At 26.2% G+C, this 19455-nt stretch overlaps 3 protein-coding genes across 9 annotated transcripts in view; 2 read left to right on the forward strand and 1 right to left on the reverse strand.

Annotated features, from left to right (window-relative positions):
- Positions 1 to 570: 570 nt before the first annotated feature.
- On the reverse strand, positions 571 to 4286 carry LOC107174144 (transmembrane protein 39A). The gene is made up of 10 exons (XM_089228602.1): positions 3898 to 4286; positions 3238 to 3408; positions 3019 to 3158; positions 2835 to 2933; positions 2665 to 2765; positions 2112 to 2272; positions 1319 to 1416; positions 1094 to 1180; positions 916 to 1036; positions 571 to 852 (listed from the first exon to the last, which is right to left on the reverse strand). The coding sequence occupies exons 1-10, from the start codon at positions 3934 to 3936 to the stop codon at positions 628 to 630; spliced, it is 1242 nt and encodes a 413-aa protein (XP_089084728.1). The 5' UTR covers positions 3937 to 4286; the 3' UTR covers positions 571 to 627.
- A 107-nt stretch (positions 4287 to 4393) lies between these two features.
- On the forward strand, positions 4394 to 11310 carry Suv3 (Suv3 RNA helicase). 4 transcript variants are annotated; one of them, XM_089228599.1, is made up of 15 exons: positions 4394 to 4496; positions 4984 to 5210; positions 5307 to 5529; positions 7085 to 7253; positions 8413 to 8524; positions 8606 to 8775; positions 8840 to 8956; positions 9020 to 9177; positions 9242 to 9383; positions 9451 to 9609; positions 9681 to 9860; positions 9990 to 10138; positions 10220 to 10410; positions 10477 to 10598; positions 11014 to 11310. In XM_089228599.1, exons 2-15 carry the CDS (start codon positions 5015 to 5017, stop codon positions 11134 to 11136), a joined length of 2211 nt encoding a protein of 736 aa, XP_089084725.1. In that variant the 5' UTR covers positions 4394 to 4496; positions 4984 to 5014; the 3' UTR covers positions 11137 to 11310. The 4 variants fall into 4 exon arrangements, with proteins under 4 accessions (XP_089084725.1, XP_089084724.1, XP_089084723.1 ...); XM_089228598.1 differs by having other exon boundaries at positions 4459 to 4597; XM_089228597.1 differs by lacking the exon at positions 4394 to 4496 and adding an exon at positions 4503 to 4826.
- A 1220-nt stretch (positions 11311 to 12530) lies between these two features.
- Positions 12531 to 19455, forward strand: part of LOC107162992 (uncharacterized) — a 30061-nt gene continuing 23136 nt past the window's right edge. The window contains exon 1 of one of the 4 annotated variants that reach the window (XM_089229076.1): positions 12531 to 12695. The gene's annotated coding sequence lies outside the window, so the exon portion shown is untranslated. The remainder of the gene's footprint in view (positions 12696 to 19455) is intronic. The other 3 variants (XM_089229075.1, XM_089229073.1, XM_089229071.1) reach the window with 3 other exon arrangements.

The raw sequence follows: 19455 nt of genomic DNA on the forward strand, positions 1-19455 counted from the left end.
GTTTTTTTAATTGTATGTAATATAATTATTGAAGTACTATATTTGTCTATCTTGTTCAGCGTCTAATATAAATTCAAAATACTAGTACCTAATTTAATTTAGTTCTAAATCATTAATGTTAATAAATACAAATTAAAAACATTGAATAAAAACAAAATGTGAAATGAATGATTTACATCATATAACATTTTTTGTTTTTTTTTTTAAAGGAGGTAGATACAATATCATTAACTTTATTTTGTAACTAAGTACTAATTTATTAATACAATTTTTTGACTAGAATTGTGTACTAAGTAAATATTGAAAACAAAAAAATACAAAAAAATTGAGGAACTTTATAACGTCACTATTAATAATATAATTGTTGGAAAAAGAATGTAAGAAAATCACAATTATTCTTGCTAAAAATATTCACGATTTGAGCAAAGCAAAGGAATTTTCTTTAAATACTGTACATGATAAAATAATATTCAAATCTTATGTTATAATACAATTTAAATCTAACACAAATTAATAGTTTTTCATTATTTAGTTATTAAACACACTTATATTCAAACAACTGATGGATGAAAAAAAAAAAAATATGTAAAAGTCCAACATTAAGGTTTTCTCAATTCAGAACATTTTCTATTGAGTTTTTTCCTTCAGCAATTTGTATATCTTGGCAGTCATACGATAATTAAATAAAGTCTTACACAGCGTAACATAATTTAATAGCATTACAAATGAAAGATAAAATATGTGATGCCATTGAAAACTTATGACCAATGCAATAATCAATACTATCATAAATGATACTTGCATAGAAGCCAATGTGAAAAATATCGTTTCTGAAGGATTACTGAAAATTCTCTATTAAAAATGAAAAAAAAGATTGGTGAAAACTTATTACATTCCTAACATATGTGTACTTACATAAAAAACTTTATCAGCATTTTTTCCTGGTTCAGCTACATTCGATACTCCTTCAGCCTTATACAAACATTGATTATGTCGAACTAATGATCCTTGTTGCCATACCACTTCTTCTGACCATCTAAAATATTCTATTAGTTGAACACCAACACAAGAACAAATAATTGTTGATACTTACAAGTGTATGGGCAAATGAGGGCGATCTAATTTTACTCTCTTCCAACGACCCAAGTGCATAGCTGCTTTGTGTAAGTGATCGAAATACCTATGCATATTACAATTTATAACTGTAACTGAAGTCAGTTTTAAATCTCCACATAATAAATAGTACAATATAAAATAAAATTATTTTCTCCAAAATAAATATTTAAATTGAATTTTATTAGTTTAGACAATTCCTTACTTAACAGGATAATAATGTATACATAACATCATGCCCATAGTCATCATTACAAAAGGAAAATGCATTAACACCCAATGTTCTTCATAAACCACATATGTCTAAAATATATTTACATACAAACAATTCAATTAAAAAAAAAAAATATATATATTATTTAACTTAAAAAGGGAAATTATCTAAACAATGAATAAAATTTTAAAATTAGGTGTAGATACTGCATAGTATCAAAATTGTTACAAAATAAACAGTAAGTGACGGTTAATATTTAATCAAGACTAAAACTTGTGTACGTAAAAACATTTGAAATTTGAATTATCAGTAAAAACAAAAACCAATATGATATTATTAGAATTGTTAGTTAATTTTTGATATATAAGACTTTCATATTGCCCAGAAGCCCAATCCGAGCAAGCGTTAAATTAGTATGGCTAAATTTAAATACTTTATAACATAGTTTATACTTGGATAATTTCCCTCTAAAATAATTATGAATGTAGTAGGTAAAACACAATATACTGATTTTTATAAGTAATTGATTAGTTGTATTTCTATAGATGCTAATATAGTAAAATACCTATTTAAAAAATACAGACACCTCTTAACAGTGTAACATCTCTATAACAGACGAGACAATTGTAAATAGTCTTACAGACCAGCCAAGAGGTATCTATATGGTTTATTTTGTCAATAGTGGACAAATATTTTTTTAATATCCACTACAAACAGATTCACACTTGAAAAATCAGAAAATGATGAAGTACTATGTGTTTGATAAAACAATAAAATAACATACTTGTACAAATACTAGTGGCAAAAAGCATGCATAATATGCTGAAAAAAAAGAAGAAAACAGTATTTGGGTTAGCCTATTATTAAAATCATCTCTCATGTTTTCCACTTCTGATCGAATAATTTTTGGGTTTGATGTACATATGTGCATATTTGTATATTGAACTGAAAATGTTAGAAGTTATGATAAGTAAGTAGTAAAACATTATACCAATGTTATATGATTATAAAACAATTATAGTTAACAAAAAGGTTGCCATTGTATTAAAAAATTAAACATTGATATTTAAATCTCCCAAAATATATTCAGGCCTATAAAATAGTTAAAATAAGTTAACGGGCAAATGAAATGACTAATACATTGAGAAATAATAGATACATGAGATATTACATTTAATTTATTAATTCCTTAAAATTTAATAATTATATTTTAATTATTTCTTATTCAACTTTCACTTAATGGCAACCCTAAAGTTAATGGGAAAAAAATGCAGGTTATATAAATTGTTAATTTAAAGCCAAAAAGTATAAATGTTTATAATAAATTTAAAACTTACTTAATGATTTTCCATTGATAATTATTTCTTTTTCACTAATACACATCATATCGAAAAATGGGCATGCTTTAAAACCATAATAGCATAAATAACCAATTATTCTAAAATAAACCAATTGTTAGTCTTGTAATGAAATCATTTATATATTAATAAAAATATTATTAACTTACGGCATAAATAAGTAAACTATTATTAAATAGTCATACTTTAAATATAGATCAAATGCTAACAGAGCTAATAAAAGAAATAGTGTGACGGAAACAAATGATCTGAAAATATTTTAGGTAAATAAGATTTATTTAAATTCACCTAATGAAAAATGTATTTTACATTTAAAATAGGGAAAAATCTTACCTAATGAATAATCTTATAAATTTCCAATAATTTTGAGGACATAACATGTGGAAAACCCATGTTATTAAGCAATATATAAATCTTCGACAATGCATAGCTAGTATAAATATAACCACTTGATAATCAATCAAGTGTATTTTCTGAAAAAAAAAAATTAAATAAATGTTAATATGAAATTATAAGATTTTGTCAATTTAGCAGTATTTTATAGTATCTTACCCATAAAGTATAATTTGAATTGGGTAACCACCACACTGATCTATAAATATTTAAATATTGCAAATAAGTGGAAAATGAAGCAAAAACCACCATTAATCCTTCAAATGTTATATTGCCATCATTATACATGCGTGGGGATGTGACTCGTGGTAATGTGTCATCAGATTTCATCTAGAACAGTAAATCATTAATTATAATATAATTATATACAAAATATGTAAATATCTTTAAAATTATTGGTAGGTATTCTTATGCTAGATTGTATAATCAATAACTAAACATTAAGCAAATCAAGTGATTTAATGGTTCTTTAAACATGATTTAGTGGCCCATGAATAGTACATTTGATGTACCAATTCTGAGTGCAATTTGGCATTTGATTAGTCAATCACAGTCAATGGCAATCTACTTTTTCCAACCTACTTTTGTACTTATACATTATAAATTATGAAAATTATTTATAAATTATTTTCAAAAAATGTAAGAACTATTGAGTACCTGTTAACACTCAGTTTTAATAAATGTGATCAATTGCTGAGATCCATTCATTTGATTAATCATGCACCATTAAAACATTTAACTTTTAATTCTGATTTTGTACAGAAGTATTTGGAAATTACCAATATTTACACTGATTTTTTAAATTCAACAAAGACTTACTTTTTTCAAACAGTCTGCCAAAAAATTAAAAAACTCCATCGTTTCACTTTAGTAAGCAAAACAAAATTCGTTTCCTTAGAAGAAATAAGTCAATAACCCATTTATTGATTTTTTTTTCGTGTTTCATAGGACGTTATTATAAGGGGGGTTTCGATTACTAGATTCGAGTGGTTCAAATATTGCATGAAACATCATGCCTTTTAGTGACGGTTTACATTCATAACAATTTGTTTGACTTATGGCAACATCTTGTAATAAATGCGGGATGGTTCTGAAATCAGAAATGGTGAGGTTTTCAGTGTTCACACCGAAAGCATAAGCCATAAATTGGAAAATGGAAAAATCAAACAAGAACAACTACACAACTACAGTATATTATATAAATTTATAATATTATGTTTATCACGATGCAGGTGATAATAACAAATTATAATGATAAGACAAAATAATGGTATAGACCACGGACTATAATTATTTACATAGATATTAGTCGGTGAAATCACGTGGTATAGTCTGGTATAGACAATGAATGTTGTGGACGAGGGATAAAAAAATTTTTCCGGTGATAAGATCAAGTATCAACTAAGAAACTCGAGAAAGTAAGAAATTAAGAACTAAGAAGGCACATTTTCAAATATCTATCGTCTGTGCGACTGTGCATGCTGAATGTTATTTAATACTTACTACCGTAGTATAAGTAGTATGTATCCAATTGATCTAACTACTCGACCATTACACTGGTATCAATTAAAAAAACTAGATAATTTTTAATAATACTGACTTATTTTGTTGTAAAATAAATGACTGGCTAGCCAACAGTCACCATAGTTATAATAATACTTAATAGTGTCATTACACAGAATGAATATTTTCACTACTTTATGTGCTAATAAGTACCGACATTATAGTACATTAATAAAATATCACAGGTATTCCAGGTTTTTTGATAAATTATTATTGTTTTAAAATTGTATTTTATGTATTTTGTTGTTTAGTATCTATACAGCGTAATTTAATTATAATATTTCATCAATAGGCTATTTTGTATTTTATATTTTTAATTTTATGTTGATTTTGAATTTATAGGTATGGCAGACCAAAATTTACTTCTTTAGTTATGCAGAAGAGATTTAAAAAGGATGATAATTTATCTACTCTATTTGTCCCAGTACCTGTAAAACCAAATCCAGATGATATAAATGTTGGTGTTGAACTTACTGGTAGATTGAATAAAGGCGATCTTTTAAAAGTACTAAATCGGTTTTATCAGAAACCCGAAATTAAACAGTTAGCTTTAGAGAATGGATTAGATAGTAAGATATTTTTATACATTTTACTAAATCATAGACATAAAAAGATCTCATATATATGGATCAAACTCAATTCACATTATAGTTATTATGTTTTAGATTATTTGCAACACCAAGCATACATAAGTTTTAGAAGATATTGTCTTGAAGCTAATACATTGCCTGTGGATCTTCATGTGGTGATAAGTGATATTTTACAAGGAGCTGGACATGTGGATGATATACTTCCATATTTCTTGAGACATGCAAAACAAATGTTTCCACATCTTGAATGTATGGATGATTTAAAGAAAATAAGCGATCTTCGATCACCTGCCAATTGGTTAGTTTATTTTATTTCAATACAGCTGCTAAAAGGATAAAAATTAACTTATTTTTAGTAAAAAATGTTGTAAAAATACTTATAATTCTTATTTAATTACTTTCTTAGAAAATACAAATATTAAGCACTTTTTCGTCATCCTGACTGGTGAGTCTCAAATCTTAATCCTATTATCTCAAATACCACTCCGATGCCGCATAATTTTCCAGTCAAAAATTCCTTTGTTGCCGACTGCAGTCATTTCAGTCTTCTATACTATTAAAAGCTAGTTTTGTGGTATCTAACTTTGAAGATCTGCTAAATTGAGAAATTAAAAGCATAGAAGAACTAGACAATGGTTGTCAAAAATAATATGATAGAATAAGGCTTGTCTGGAGACTTCTGTTAAAAATCCAATATATCAGTTGTGTTTTTATCACCTCCCATAAGAACATTCAGAACCCATGTAAAATTTATTTTGAATCGCTTCTGATTATTTTGAGGTGATAATAATATGTATCATGCTTATGTAAATGACAACTCACATTTATTGTGTGACGGACTTATAAAGTCAAAGCTATAACGGAAATTTGACTCGCTGCATCAAGTGGTAGTCAGGATAATGGAAAAGTACCCAAAATAATTAAACTGCTAATAATTACTTCTAGTTTTCAAGTAATTTCTATAATGTTAAGAGGATGTTATACCTGCATGTGTTGTGTCCGCCTTACAAGTACGTAACATACCAATTTTTACGCTCAGCAGAACACGTGTAGCTCTGTTAGCTTAAAATTCATAGTGAATTGACCTCCTATAAAAATTAAAGGTAACATTATTATCGAGGCTTATGATTATATTTTGATTTTAAAGCAAGTTATAAGATATACAAATAATTTACAATTTTAAAATACTCATAACTCGCTTTAAAATTAAAATATAATAAAAAGCCCATGAGAAGCCTTTGATAAATTACCTTTAATTTTTATAAGAGGTAAATTCACTCTAAATTTTAAATTAACAGAGCTACATGTGATCTGCTGAGCGTACAATTTGCTATGCTACGCATTTGTAAGACAGAGACAACACAAGAGGTATAACGTCCTCTTAAACTATATATTAGGGAAAATTAAGTTTTGAATTTTGAATTACAGATGCTAAACAAGTTTTTAAATAAATTAAGATTACTAATTATATTTTAATACTAAACAAGAGTGTTGGTTAAGCTTTACATTTCAGTTTCTTACCCTTTAAAAAAAATGTATTTGATTGTAATTTGTAATGATGTTTATTAAACTATTGGTACTGATTGCGTTATGTTTATTGCATTTCTAAACACAATTATTGATGAATAGATATGAAATTTTTAAGTAGTAAAAATACAAAATCTATTACTCAAATAAATAAATTTGAAAATGTCTAAATAATGTAATCTTGTTGAATCGTTGATTTTATACACATGAATATTTTAACAAAACAATTAATTTATTATAATATTCATATTTTGTGTCCAACTGGGCTCTAGTTTATGGTATATTATGCAGTGTTAAATATGTTATATTATGATAACTTTATTTAGGTATCCAGAGGCAAGAGCTATTAATCGAAAAATTATATTCCATGCTGGTCCAACAAATAGTGGAAAAACATATCATGCTTTGGAAAAATACTTGTCATCCAATTCTGGAGTATACTGTGGTCCTTTAAAACTTCTGGCTACTGAAGTGTATCGCAAAGCTAATGAAAGAGTAAGATAACAAGATAAAATTTTATTTTATTTGGTAGTTTTAATTGGTATAATTACAATACATGTATTATTATATAAAAATATAATTCAATAATTTAATTTTTAGTTGAAAACTAATGAGTTAAATATCTTATACTTTTTAACTTGAATCCTCTTCAAAAAAGAAGAAATGTGTAAAAATATTTAATCGAAATTTTAAATAATAAAATTGATGTCCCTTTTATTTTAAGCTAAAATAATTTCAATATAAACAACTACAATGTTAGAATCAAAAGTTATTTCAAATATCAAATTTCTCACTTTAATAAATGCATTTTTCCCCCATATATATTGTTAACCTAACGAAACTATAGATTTTCCCACGTAATTATTCTGTTTTTTTTCTAACTGTTGTATGCAGCCTTTTAGCAACCAATATGATGACAAATTTTAATGATTGTTTTTAGACAATTTCCAAAATATAAATAAATTATAGTTTGTTTTAAATAAGCAAACATTTTAATAGTGTGTGTGTATTCTGTGAGGCTAAGTGGCATGAAGGTGCTCAGGTCTCAGTAGCTATGGTACATCTGATCATGCTGTAATTTTGGCTTCTTGTGTATGATGTCAGCTCTTTTGGTGTGACGGCTTGCGTGTTTGGAGTGAAAAATTATTGGTTTTGTAAAAAGCGTACTCGCTTAATTTAGATGAAGTATTACTAGTTTAAGATTTCTAATACCTGTGCCAAGATGCATGATCTAATATTTTGTAGCTTTGTTTTTAACATGAAACTACATTTGATACATTGTGCAAGGTCAAAGATTCTATCTATTCATTTTTATAAATCTTAGAAATGTGTATTCAGGGTATGCATTTAAAATAGCACTACATTATTTATAGTATATTAGTATTATTACTATATCTTTTAGGGTAGTCTGTGACATAACATTTCAATTTTATATTTAAAATGTTCATTATATAAATAACTGCTGTAAAAAAAGTAAAAAACTTTAAACACAATAATGATAAAAAATAGTAAAAGTATATATCATGTTTAGAAATTTTGTTTTGAAATTATATAAAATTATGTAAAAAAAAAATATTTGCAAAAAGCTTAAGCTTTTTTAATTAATGAGTGTAAATTGATTACCTAGTATAATATTGAATTTTAAACATCTTAGGGTACACCGTGCGATTTGGTCACTGGAGAAGAAAGAAAATTTGCTGATGAAAAAAATGAGGCTTCTAAACATGTATCTTGCACTGTTGAAATGGCGAATGTTAATACACCATGTATGTAACTATGTATTCTTATAATTACAAAAAAAAAAAAAAATAATGATGATGGATACTAATAGTTTATTTTTATTTCAGATGATATTGCAGTAATAGATGAAATTCAAATGATGAAAGATCCTAGTCGTGGTTGGGCTTGGACAAGAGCTCTACTTGGTTTAGTGGCTAATGAAATTCATATTTGTGGTGAAGAAGGTGCAGTTGATCTGGTTAAAGGTTTAATGATGACCACTGGTGAAGATGTTCAGGTATTGTATTGTAAACAAAAATTTTGTTTTTTTTTTAATTTGTGTTCCTCTTAATTTTTGTTAGGTTTATAGATATAAACGCCTTACTGAATTAACTATTGAAAATTCTGCAGTTTTTACCTTAGACAATATTATGCCTGGTGATTGTATTGTTTGCTTCAGTAAAAATGATGTGTACACGGTAATTAGATATATTTAATTATGATATTGAGAGATTTATTATTAATAGTATAAACTGATTTAGGTAAGTCGAGGGATAGAATCTAGAGGTATTGAAGTAGCAGTTATATATGGTGGTTTGCCTCCTAATACAAAATTGGCTCAAGCACAAAAATTTAATGACCCTAAAAATTCTTGCAGTGTTCTAGTTGCTACTGATGCTATTGGAATGGGTTTAAATTTGTAAATTATACAAATATCATTTGTACAATTGTCAGTTACCGAAACAAAAGTTTTATATTTTTAGGAGTATAAGAAGAGTTATATTTTATTCATTAATAAAACCAATATTAAATGAAAAGGGAGAAAAAGAAATGGATACCATTTCAGTGTCACAAGCACTTCAAATTGCTGGACGAGCAGGACGTTATGGAACACAATATGAAAAAGTTAGTAAAATATTTCATAAATATTATTCATTGTTTATTTTTTTTTTAACTTAAATTATTATTTAAGGGCTATGTAACAACATTTAAGCCTCAAGACTTACCTACTTTAAGAAATTTACTATCAGAAAAACCAGAACCTATCCTTAAAGCAGGACTCCATCCAACTGCTGATCAAATAGAGTTATATGCATACCATTTGCCAAATTCTACATTATCCAATCTTGTGGTTAGTGAAATAAAATTATAACTTGAATACATTTATGCAATATATTTTATAATTAATTTTTTTGGTATTAGGATATATTTATTTCATTGTCAACTGTTGACGATTCATTATATTTCATGTGCAATATAGAAGATTTTAAATTTCTTGCTGATATGATACAACATGTACCATTACCACTAAGAGCAAGATATGTTTTTTGTTGTGCTCCCATTAACAGAAAACTGCCGTTTGTTTGTACCATGTTTCTTAAGGTATATATTATGGTGGAAGTATATTAATGTTAGGTACTAATATCTATTGTTTATAATTAATGATAACTAATTTTTTAATGAGTTAAAATTCAAATGTATAATGGAAGTTTAAATTGTTATTTTGAATAGTATGCAAGACAATATAGTAAAAATGAAACCATTACATTTGATTGGTTATGCAAACATATTGGGTGGCCTTTCACCATTCCAAAAACGATTATTGACTTGGTACATTTAGAAGCAGTGTTTGATGTTTTGGACTTATACTTATGGTTTAGGTTTGTATCATTTTTCAATTTCACTGTTTAAATATTATTATTGCATTATAGTAATTACAGAACATATTTTATATCTTATAGTTATAGGTTTTCTGATCTATTTCTTGAAGCAAATTTAGTAAGAGACATGCAATCAGAATTAGATGATATTATTGAACAAGGCGTGGTTCAAATTACTAGATTGTTAAAGAATTCTGAATCATCTAGCCCAAGTAGTGATTCAATTGAAGAAGATTTCAATGTTGCAAGACATAAACATAACTATTTAAGAGGTATAACTTAAAGTTATTGCATTGAATTAAATATTTAGTTATAATTGTTTAATTAAATGTTTGAAGGGGCAGACCAAAGAAACTTCAACAAAAATCGTTTTGGAAAGGGAAGGCTAACGGAAAGACTTTTAGCTCAAGGATTATTGACTCCCAATATGCTAGATGAGTTACAAAAAGAATGGGATAAAGTAAGTAGGAAATTATTTTGGTATTTGTTTTGTGTGACCATAATTTTTCCTTTCTAAAGAGAGTAAATTTTCTTAAAAGGTCTAAAATTTATTGTTGATTATCAGATAAAATTATAAAAAGTGTATTACACACAATAATTAAACTTAAATACCTTTATTAAATAACATTTGAATACAATTTTTGTAATGGTATGTATTTATAATATAATAATAATTGATAAATAAATAATCATGGTGGTTAATGACTCTGTGGTTTAAATTTTATTAGAGAAATTTAATTTTCATCAATGCATAACAAAATCAGTGTTATTCCACTTATTTTGGGTTATATTTGACCGCACTATAATTTTGTTTGATATGATAGAATATGAAAAGTAACACTGTTTTAAGTAATAATTAATAATAATAATTTTAGAGTAAAAATAAACATGAAGTTCATATTGAAGAAAGTGATGATGATGATGATGGTGATGATCCACCCCCACAACCTAATCACCAAAATAGTAAGAGATCTAAGAGAAGGAGAAGAAAATATTAGATACAATGTTATAATATATTTATGTATTATGTGATAGTAATTTATATTTTGTATTTTTTTAAATTCTTAAAGATATAGAATCTTATTAAAGTGTTTAAATTATAAATTATCAGTGAATTGAAGAAATGAAAAAAAAATTATTGTAAGATAAACAAAAATATTTAAATGCACAAATTCGGTTTTTATTTTTCAAGAATATTAAACAGCTCAAATTGTAGCTGATTGGCTGAAACTTCCATTGTAATTATTTAGTTCCAAAAATTGTGTTTTATAGCTAATTAACTTTGAAAATCTATTATTAAATCCTCAGTTTAATTGTATGTTTATATTTAGTAAAGTACTTTCATATACATTCTAAATTTCAGGTGGAAAAAAAAAATAGTAGTATTTTCAAGCAGAATGATTGGGTTGGAAGCGGGCTAATCTACAAAATAACCACATATAGGCAAATTTTTTCACCTCAGGTGTTCACAGTAGTATTAAAGAAGAAAGGTGATAAAGTAAATAATATATTGTATTAACTGATCCTGCTAGACAAAATTTGTTGCCCGTGACAAATCAAATTATGACAGTCGACTTACTCCGTCTTACAGACTGTTAAATGTAAATACCATGTATTTCAAATGGTTAATAATGTGGTGGTTTTTGCCAAGTATAAAATAAACACTTAAAATTATATACAATATAATACAATTTAATTTCCCGTAATAAATCACCAATGGTAAGGGCAGCCCTATTACATTAAACCCATTAAATTACCTAAAACACAATACAAACAAAAAATATTTGTATCTCGTTAGCTAACAAATCCCTGTGTAACTTATGACTGAAAAAATATCCTGTTTAAATAATTTAAGTAATTTCAGAATTTTACAACCAAAGAAGTCTCAACTCTCACTGGTATTTCTGATAGCAAATTTGCAATGGATTAATAATACATTTTTACATGAGTAAATTAATACAAAATTGCAATCTAGGTAGTAGGTTTCTGATCGATCCGATTAATTTAATTAATAATAAACAAGTAAGAGACCATATAATAAATCAGGATGTATCTGAATTGTAGAATTAATTGAACCTAACAAATAACAATATATTTTTATTAGGAACAACAAATATCAATAATAAACAGATGTTTTTACGATGCTTTTAACTTCCGAAGTTTGAAATGTTGAATAGAAACATTAGAAACTAGAAAGCACGGCTTTAGATAGAAAGAACAATGAGAATGATAATAAATACTATTATCACAGAATAAATTTATGCTGTGATAGTATAAATTGTTCTATAGTGATAGTATTGCGGTACCAACATCATGTTAGTAATGTCCACACATTAACCGTTATTATCATTAAAAGAGATAACTGTACTTGCCAGTAAGTAGTTGCCCGTTGCCTTATATTTTTATTTGTTATACCTAGTAATTCTAGATTGTTGTATTTTTCGTTTGAAATTCGTTTATTTTTGTTTTATCTTAATTCTGTTAAATTAAATGTTCTTCGTTGTACATTTTTAATAAATAATCAAGAAATTACAGATCGAAGCTATAAATATTACAGGTAAGGGAAACCGTACGTTTATATAATTAATCATTATTAATAATTTAATTTACCAATTAGACTTAGATAACATCCATTGTATGTCGTATGAAGACGTAGTCATATTAAATTAGTTACCATTCACCAATGAACGCAATTGAAATGTCCACTTTTCAGTAATTTTGAAATTTTTGAATTTAGATAGTTATTAAATTATTATTGAGGTACAAACATTGTTGTGGATAATTTTATGTACATATTAGAATCATGAATTCAAAAAAATAGTTTGCCTCTTAGCACTGACTGATATTATGATTAATAGTATACATCTTAAATCGTGCTGAATATTGAGACTGTAAAAGTTTAATACTACCTATTAATAATGTAGGTAATGTTCTAACTACGGTCAGTAGATTATATTATTTTAGTAATTGTGTTTATATTTGTTTATTGTACTTTGTATGATATGATCAATGTTTAAAATGCAATAGGTACCTATAACTAATTAGGCAAACATTATACTGTATTCGCATGTCTTGTAAACTATAGCTAATGTATTTACTTTCTATTAAATAATATTATTAGCATTTAATATTAAACAGTCAAGTAATTAGTGTATTAATTCTTCAGTCATAATTTTATGTTAAAATTTTAAGTCTGTTATTTCAAAAAACAATTTGTCTAGGCTGAGCAGTTAAGGTCTAATGTTGCCAGGGAGCAAAACATTTTTGCCGCTTACTTTCCTGTCCCCACCCCTATCATAACGAGAAAAAATAATTTTAGTTGTATAATTTAGTTATGTATCCATAAATACATCCATATAAACAATTTTTACTCGAATTTTTACAATTTAAAAAACTATTAATGAAAAATACAAAGTTGATATTAAAATAATATAAACTTATAAATTATGGTTAAAAAACCATTGTAATATTTAATTTTTTTAAATAGGTAGTTAAAATATTTTGCATCTAGATTAATGAGTCCCTGTGTCTAGAGTTCCGGAGTATTATTACAATTTTGTACATTAAATTTTTGAGTAAATCCTGTAATCTTATTAAACTGTAGATAATTGGAAAGTTGATAATTTTTCTAATTGTGAACTACTTAATTATAAAATTAATTTATAAATCAATTAAATAGAGACTTACATAAGCTTTAAGTCCATTTTTAAATAGATAATACCCTTTCTAATTGGTTATTATTTCAAACACTATTAGTTGTTAATTTCATTTTTATATTTGTTATTCACTCATTTTAATTTGTTGTATATTAATTTTTGTTTTGGGCCCAGGCCTGTATCTTATCAAAAATAAAATAAAAAATAATTGGTAAATAATTAATATAATATTTAACATTTTAAAACCAATTTTTCTATCTAACATACCTATGAATAGAGAGAAAATGTCATAATTTATGACATATTATGCATAACCCCACAGTTGAATGAACCATATCACCTATTTTCAGAGCTGATTTACTATCTTTCGATTTTTTTTTTTTAATTTTAATATTACTTAACATGCGTTTGGAATTGCCTTCTGAAATTTAAAATTATTTGATTTTATGTTTACAAATTATGAAATGATTTGATTTTATGTTAAATTGAGAAAAGTGATTTTTAAACGTTTTAGTTCCTTAACCGTATCATGAAATACTACATAACTTTAATATTATATAATATATAAAAAAAAAACTTAAATTTATAAATGTTAGTGAATCATAATTATAATCAATTATAACCGTATTAATAGGCACAATAAATTTTAATTTAAAAAAAACTAAGGATGCTTAAGCTATACATTTTTTCATTTAAGTTTTTTTTTTTTATGAGGAATAGAATTAGATACATTTATACGAACATTATTTGAGGGTGCTAATACCACCTAAGCCCTAAGCAGTAAGCTCCCCCTCCTGTACCTATGCCGTATGCCCAATATTTACGAATTTGTAAAACTAAAGTGTTAATTTCGTTATTTCAATTTCCAACTCGATTTCCAATCATTGTGACGTAGTACTGTAGTAGCCTAAATCAGTGGCGGTCCTACGGGGGGGTGATGGGTGGATCGCCTCCCCCCCTTGGTTAAATATAAAATTTAAAATTATTACATGAAATAAATTTTTTTATGACTTCTATTTTTGAGTACTATTGCTACTATTGTATTTAATGTGAAAAATATTTCGCCCCCCTCCCCCTGGAATTGGTCAAGGACCGCCATTGTCCTAAATACGTGTTAAATTATTATAGTAACTTTTATCATAATTAAAGATTCTATAGTCCTATCGATTATTATAAATCGCGAAAAGTTGGAAAGTAAATTATCATGCTATAGGTATCAAATTAGGACATAATTTTCAATAATATCAAACTCTAAATTAATCAAATTAATCAAATTAATCAATATCAATATTATTTAACTACTAGTTACTATAGTTACTACCTATTAAAGAGTTAGGTATAAATTGAATAGCCGATGAAATACATTGTAATATAATGGTATATTTATAATTATGCGTTATGTGTACTCCTACTGCATTGTATTTATATAGTTAATAGTTATATATACTATTAAGATCATACCTACATGGATTATGATAATAAAATTCTGATACTCTTCTATCGCACTAATAATATATTGTACGTTTTTAATTGATCGAACGTAAAAATAATTTCCACCCAATCATAATTTTTTTATTTCATAAATTTATAACGGATCAACGTCAGATTTCATATTGTCGAGTAAAAAATAAAAACTTTAATATATTATTTTATACATAAGCAACATAACCATACATCTTATTGGTAATGTACAGTAATATTATGTATATTATAATGTATTTATTCATTTGTATTTCCAAACTACAAGCAAATTATATAGATATATTTCGTATTGTTATTTTGCTTTAAAATTGCTATCGATGATTTAATATCTATTGTAATATATACATTATATTAGTATAATTTATTGTTTACGAGTTCTTACTTTGCATATTAAAATTTTATTTTAAATTAAAATTTATGATGTAGGTATCAGCTATATGAGTAGGATTATTTTATACAATCACACAAAAAATACCACGTGTAATATAATTGCAGGCATCATGCAATGATATAAAAATTGATGTACCTATAGGCTATAGTTAATAGTTTGTATAAAAAAATTAAATTAATATCATACTTAGGTATTTGTGTTTAGTGTTAGGTATATTTTATAAATTTACTTAAGTCAAACCCGTTCAATAATTAAATTTTATTTATTCATCTCCTAATATGCATTTAATATACATTGCGATATTTCAATGCAAGCATAGTAGGTTTCAAATGTACTTTTTGTCATTGAGTAGGTCACTGTAATGGATATGTTAAATTAGAATTCAATGATAAATTATTACGTGCGAAAAAACGATTCCGTGTGGAGACTGTTTCGGACTTAATTTATAAAGATATTTTATAATTTATTTAGATTCCTAAGCAATGCTCTAGGTTGGAGTATTGGACCATTTATTTTCAATAAATTCCCGTTTATTTTAAAATAACTTTATAATTTACATAAATTAATGAATATTTATTGATATATTAATAAGGTCAATACCGACGTACCTACATTTGAATGGACATATTGTGTGTATAGCATACATTCATGGAGCAACAAGTGGGGTGGAAGATCAAGCTCCAATTACTTTTTATACATTATCGACACAAATTAAGAAAATTAAAACATTTTATCAATTTCACTTTCTTTTGTTCACGTTTAGATAAGTACCAGATAGAAGAAACAACACGAAAACTATAATATAAATTGAATCTAATTATAGAACTTTTCTGTTTTACCTGCAGACATTTTTTTTTTTTGTCTTAACGTATGTAGTTCAGCATGTTGAAAACGATATTGAAATCAAAATTTGAGATTAATTATAGTTTGGTCTTTTGAAATTTTATTGGTGTGTTTATTTCTCATATATACCCTGCGTGGTGACTCACCAATGTGTTCGACCCTTACCTAGAGTCTATGGTTCAACCGGACGATTGAAATTGGAAATATCCCTCGACTTCCTATATTATGTAAACCTCTTTGGTCACGGACTTCGAATTGCTATAAGCCTATAACCCATAACTTATAAACTAAATCCGAGACTAAATCTAACCGACAAATTCTGACTATATACCTACAGTCGTTTTCAGCACAAATAACTATAAAGGTTATTATAAAAAGCGGGTAAATGGATGTCGCTCTGCTGTACCTTATGTGGTGGGGTGGACCTCTGACTAGGGTAGGTTAGATTTATGCAATGATAGGTATCTTTGTATACGAAAAACGATTCTGAACGGAGATGATTTGTCAGTCTAAGATATTATATTTAAATATTGTCATATATTCTATTTTGAAAGAAATATATTATTTTTCAATTAGGACGCATTTTGAATAAAGTTAATCAATTTTTCAAAAATTTTGCATGTAGTTATCATAATTCATAATACCTTATATTATATTATCATAGATATACATATACCTGGTTTGAGGATAAATCGTTATCGTTACGCGATTTCATAAAAATTTAAAACTCAAACGCCCAAAACATTTTTCCTATAATGACGTTTCAACATTTCTATATAGGTATTTGAAGCAAAACTTAGTGTTATATTTTCAATCCTTAGTTATAAACACAAACAATTTTAATATTACTTCCAAACTTTCGCGTTTTCGACAGATTTTGTAAAAAATTGAACTATAAACGCTTATAAAAAAAAATTGTGCCTATGTATTCTTATAATTTTTTAATCACTATAAGAATAACTTATTAGGAACTTTGTATTAAATTTTTAAGTATTTTGATAGGGCCAAAAAAGTTTTATCGACACTTCAAAAAAAAATTTACAGAAAAATTGAAAATTTCAGTGGTTTATAAATAACTCAAAAAAAGTCAAACATTTTTGAATAAACAAACTGTATATAGATAACACAAACATAAACATTTGGTGAAAATTTCAAGTATTTACAGTGATGAGTTTTTGAATTACAACCATCTAAAAAAATCGATTTGGTCGAAAACTAGTTTTGCGTAAAAATTCCCGTTTTTCTGTCACTTTTTTTTATTTTTCTCGATATTTTTTGAAAACTGTTGGAAAATGTTTAGTTTTGACCTTTACCAAGGATATTCAATTTCTCATCGGAAACCACCCCCAAAGTTTGAAATTGAAGCATTATTTCGACAAATTATGCTGTACACTGACAAAAAAAAAAAAAAAAACACATCATTGTAAAATCAATACATTCATCATTCCGTTCAAAATCTAAAAGAGAAGGGTATTCGGTAAAATAGAAGTATACCCTTATTAAAAGAGTTTGCATATTTCCTACTTTATATTAATTTTTTAGGCTGAGGGTGAGTTGCGGCCCGACCTTTCGTTTCCGGTGTTGGAGACCGGTGAATTCCGGCCCGATAATATTTTAGGTATAGGTTAGTTGCGGCCCGAGTAATTATCATTACATAATATGTACCTTACTTATATAATATATATTATATTATATACCTATTACCTATGTACCGTATAAACGAATAACGATAAACGAAATGTTCAATACGTATGGGAAGTTATATTTTTGTATACTAGGTATAATATGATAAAGATAATATAGATCGTTTTATCTTATTATCTGCCATATATGACTTACATTATGAATGCTTTGATTTTTTTTGGACGTTATTATCATAATATATTACACCAATTATACTTTAATTTATTTTTTATTTTTTAATATTATGTCATAATATTAATATATTATATTATATTCTATAATTTTATGAATACTTTTATTTTCTTTACGACCAACGACCAATATTAATAAGGGCGCCAAAACTTCTTGTGCCGGCCCTGGGTACTAGTAAGTACATTGATATATTGATTGATATTATCGTCCGGCGTCCATCGATTTCGAAGTTGTCGTTCGTTATTGTCTCCGTCTCATTTAATGTCTTTACGCATCTATTCATTGTTTTTCTATTTATTTACATCCTGCAATCCGTGGAAAACCCACGATAATTTAATATTTACATCTTAATGTTGAATTATATTGTCGTTTTTTTCACTGTGTTTCACATAATTACCAAATTATGGTAAAGAAAATTATAATATATAGTTCATTAAAAAAATTAAATTTGAAATTCGTAGACGAAAAAAAAATTAATTCTCTTCTATAGTTTCAGGGTTACGCTGGTAAAAAGTTTGACTGAAGTGCCATAAAATAAAAAATTAGAAATCAATATACTATTCTGCCACACACTTTTTCGGTTTTTACTAAAAAAAATATGGGTGGCCAATGTCTTCATCTTTTTGTTACTATCACTAGTGTGTCTGATATTCAGTAGAATAAATAGTAATATATATAGTAGAATACAAAGTTTAAATTATTTAATACAAATTATAAAAGGTATTTTAATTTTTAAATAAATAAATTATTTATTTATTTATTTGTATAATTTTTCTTTTTTAAAATTAACAAGCAAATAATAACCATTTGGTAATGATTTTTATTAATTTATAATTATAACCTTTATGTAAGATGTTTAGATTTGTAGGTATGTACCGACAAAGTGTTAAAATATGACGTACTCAATTTTACAACTTATAATTACTATTGTTTTGGTTATATGTCATAAGTGGGCGTCTATGTTTAAAAGCCACCATATAGATATAAAAACAGATTTGGCACTTTATCTAGTGCGTTTTGCCAAATATTTTTATTTTAATATCTTGTAGATAAAATTGTTTATTAGAGAA

This window comes from Diuraphis noxia, unplaced genomic scaffold (assembly GCF_037042655.1).
Source record: "Diuraphis noxia isolate RWA-SAM2 unplaced genomic scaffold, SU_Dnox_SAM2 contig0005, whole genome shotgun sequence".
Taxonomy (NCBI): Eukaryota; Metazoa; Arthropoda; class Insecta; order Hemiptera; family Aphididae; genus Diuraphis; species Diuraphis noxia.

Bases quoted from the DNA above. Each gene is read 5' to 3' on its own strand.
- LOC107174144 (XM_089228602.1), bottom strand. From the start codon at position 3,936: ATGGAGTTTTTTAATTTTTTGGCAGACTGTTTGAAAAAA. The intron at 2,273-2,664 runs GTAAGTTTTAAA...TAACATTTTCAG, and splicing joins TATCAATGGAAAATCATTAA to TTCAATATACAAATATGCAC. The intron at 853-915 runs GTAAGTACACAT...CATTTTTAATAG, and splicing joins ATGCTGATAAAGTTTTTTAT to AGAATTTTCAGTAATCCTTC.
- Suv3 (XM_089228597.1), top strand. From the start codon at position 4,759: ATGAATATTTTCACTACTTTATGTGCTAATAAGTACCGACATTATAGT. The intron at 4,827-4,983 runs GTATTCCAGGTT...TTGAATTTATAG, and splicing joins ACATTAATAAAATATCACAG to GTATGGCAGACCAAAATTTA. The intron at 5,530-7,084 runs GTTAGTTTATTT...AACTTTATTTAG, and splicing joins CTTCGATCACCTGCCAATTG to GTATCCAGAGGCAAGAGCTA.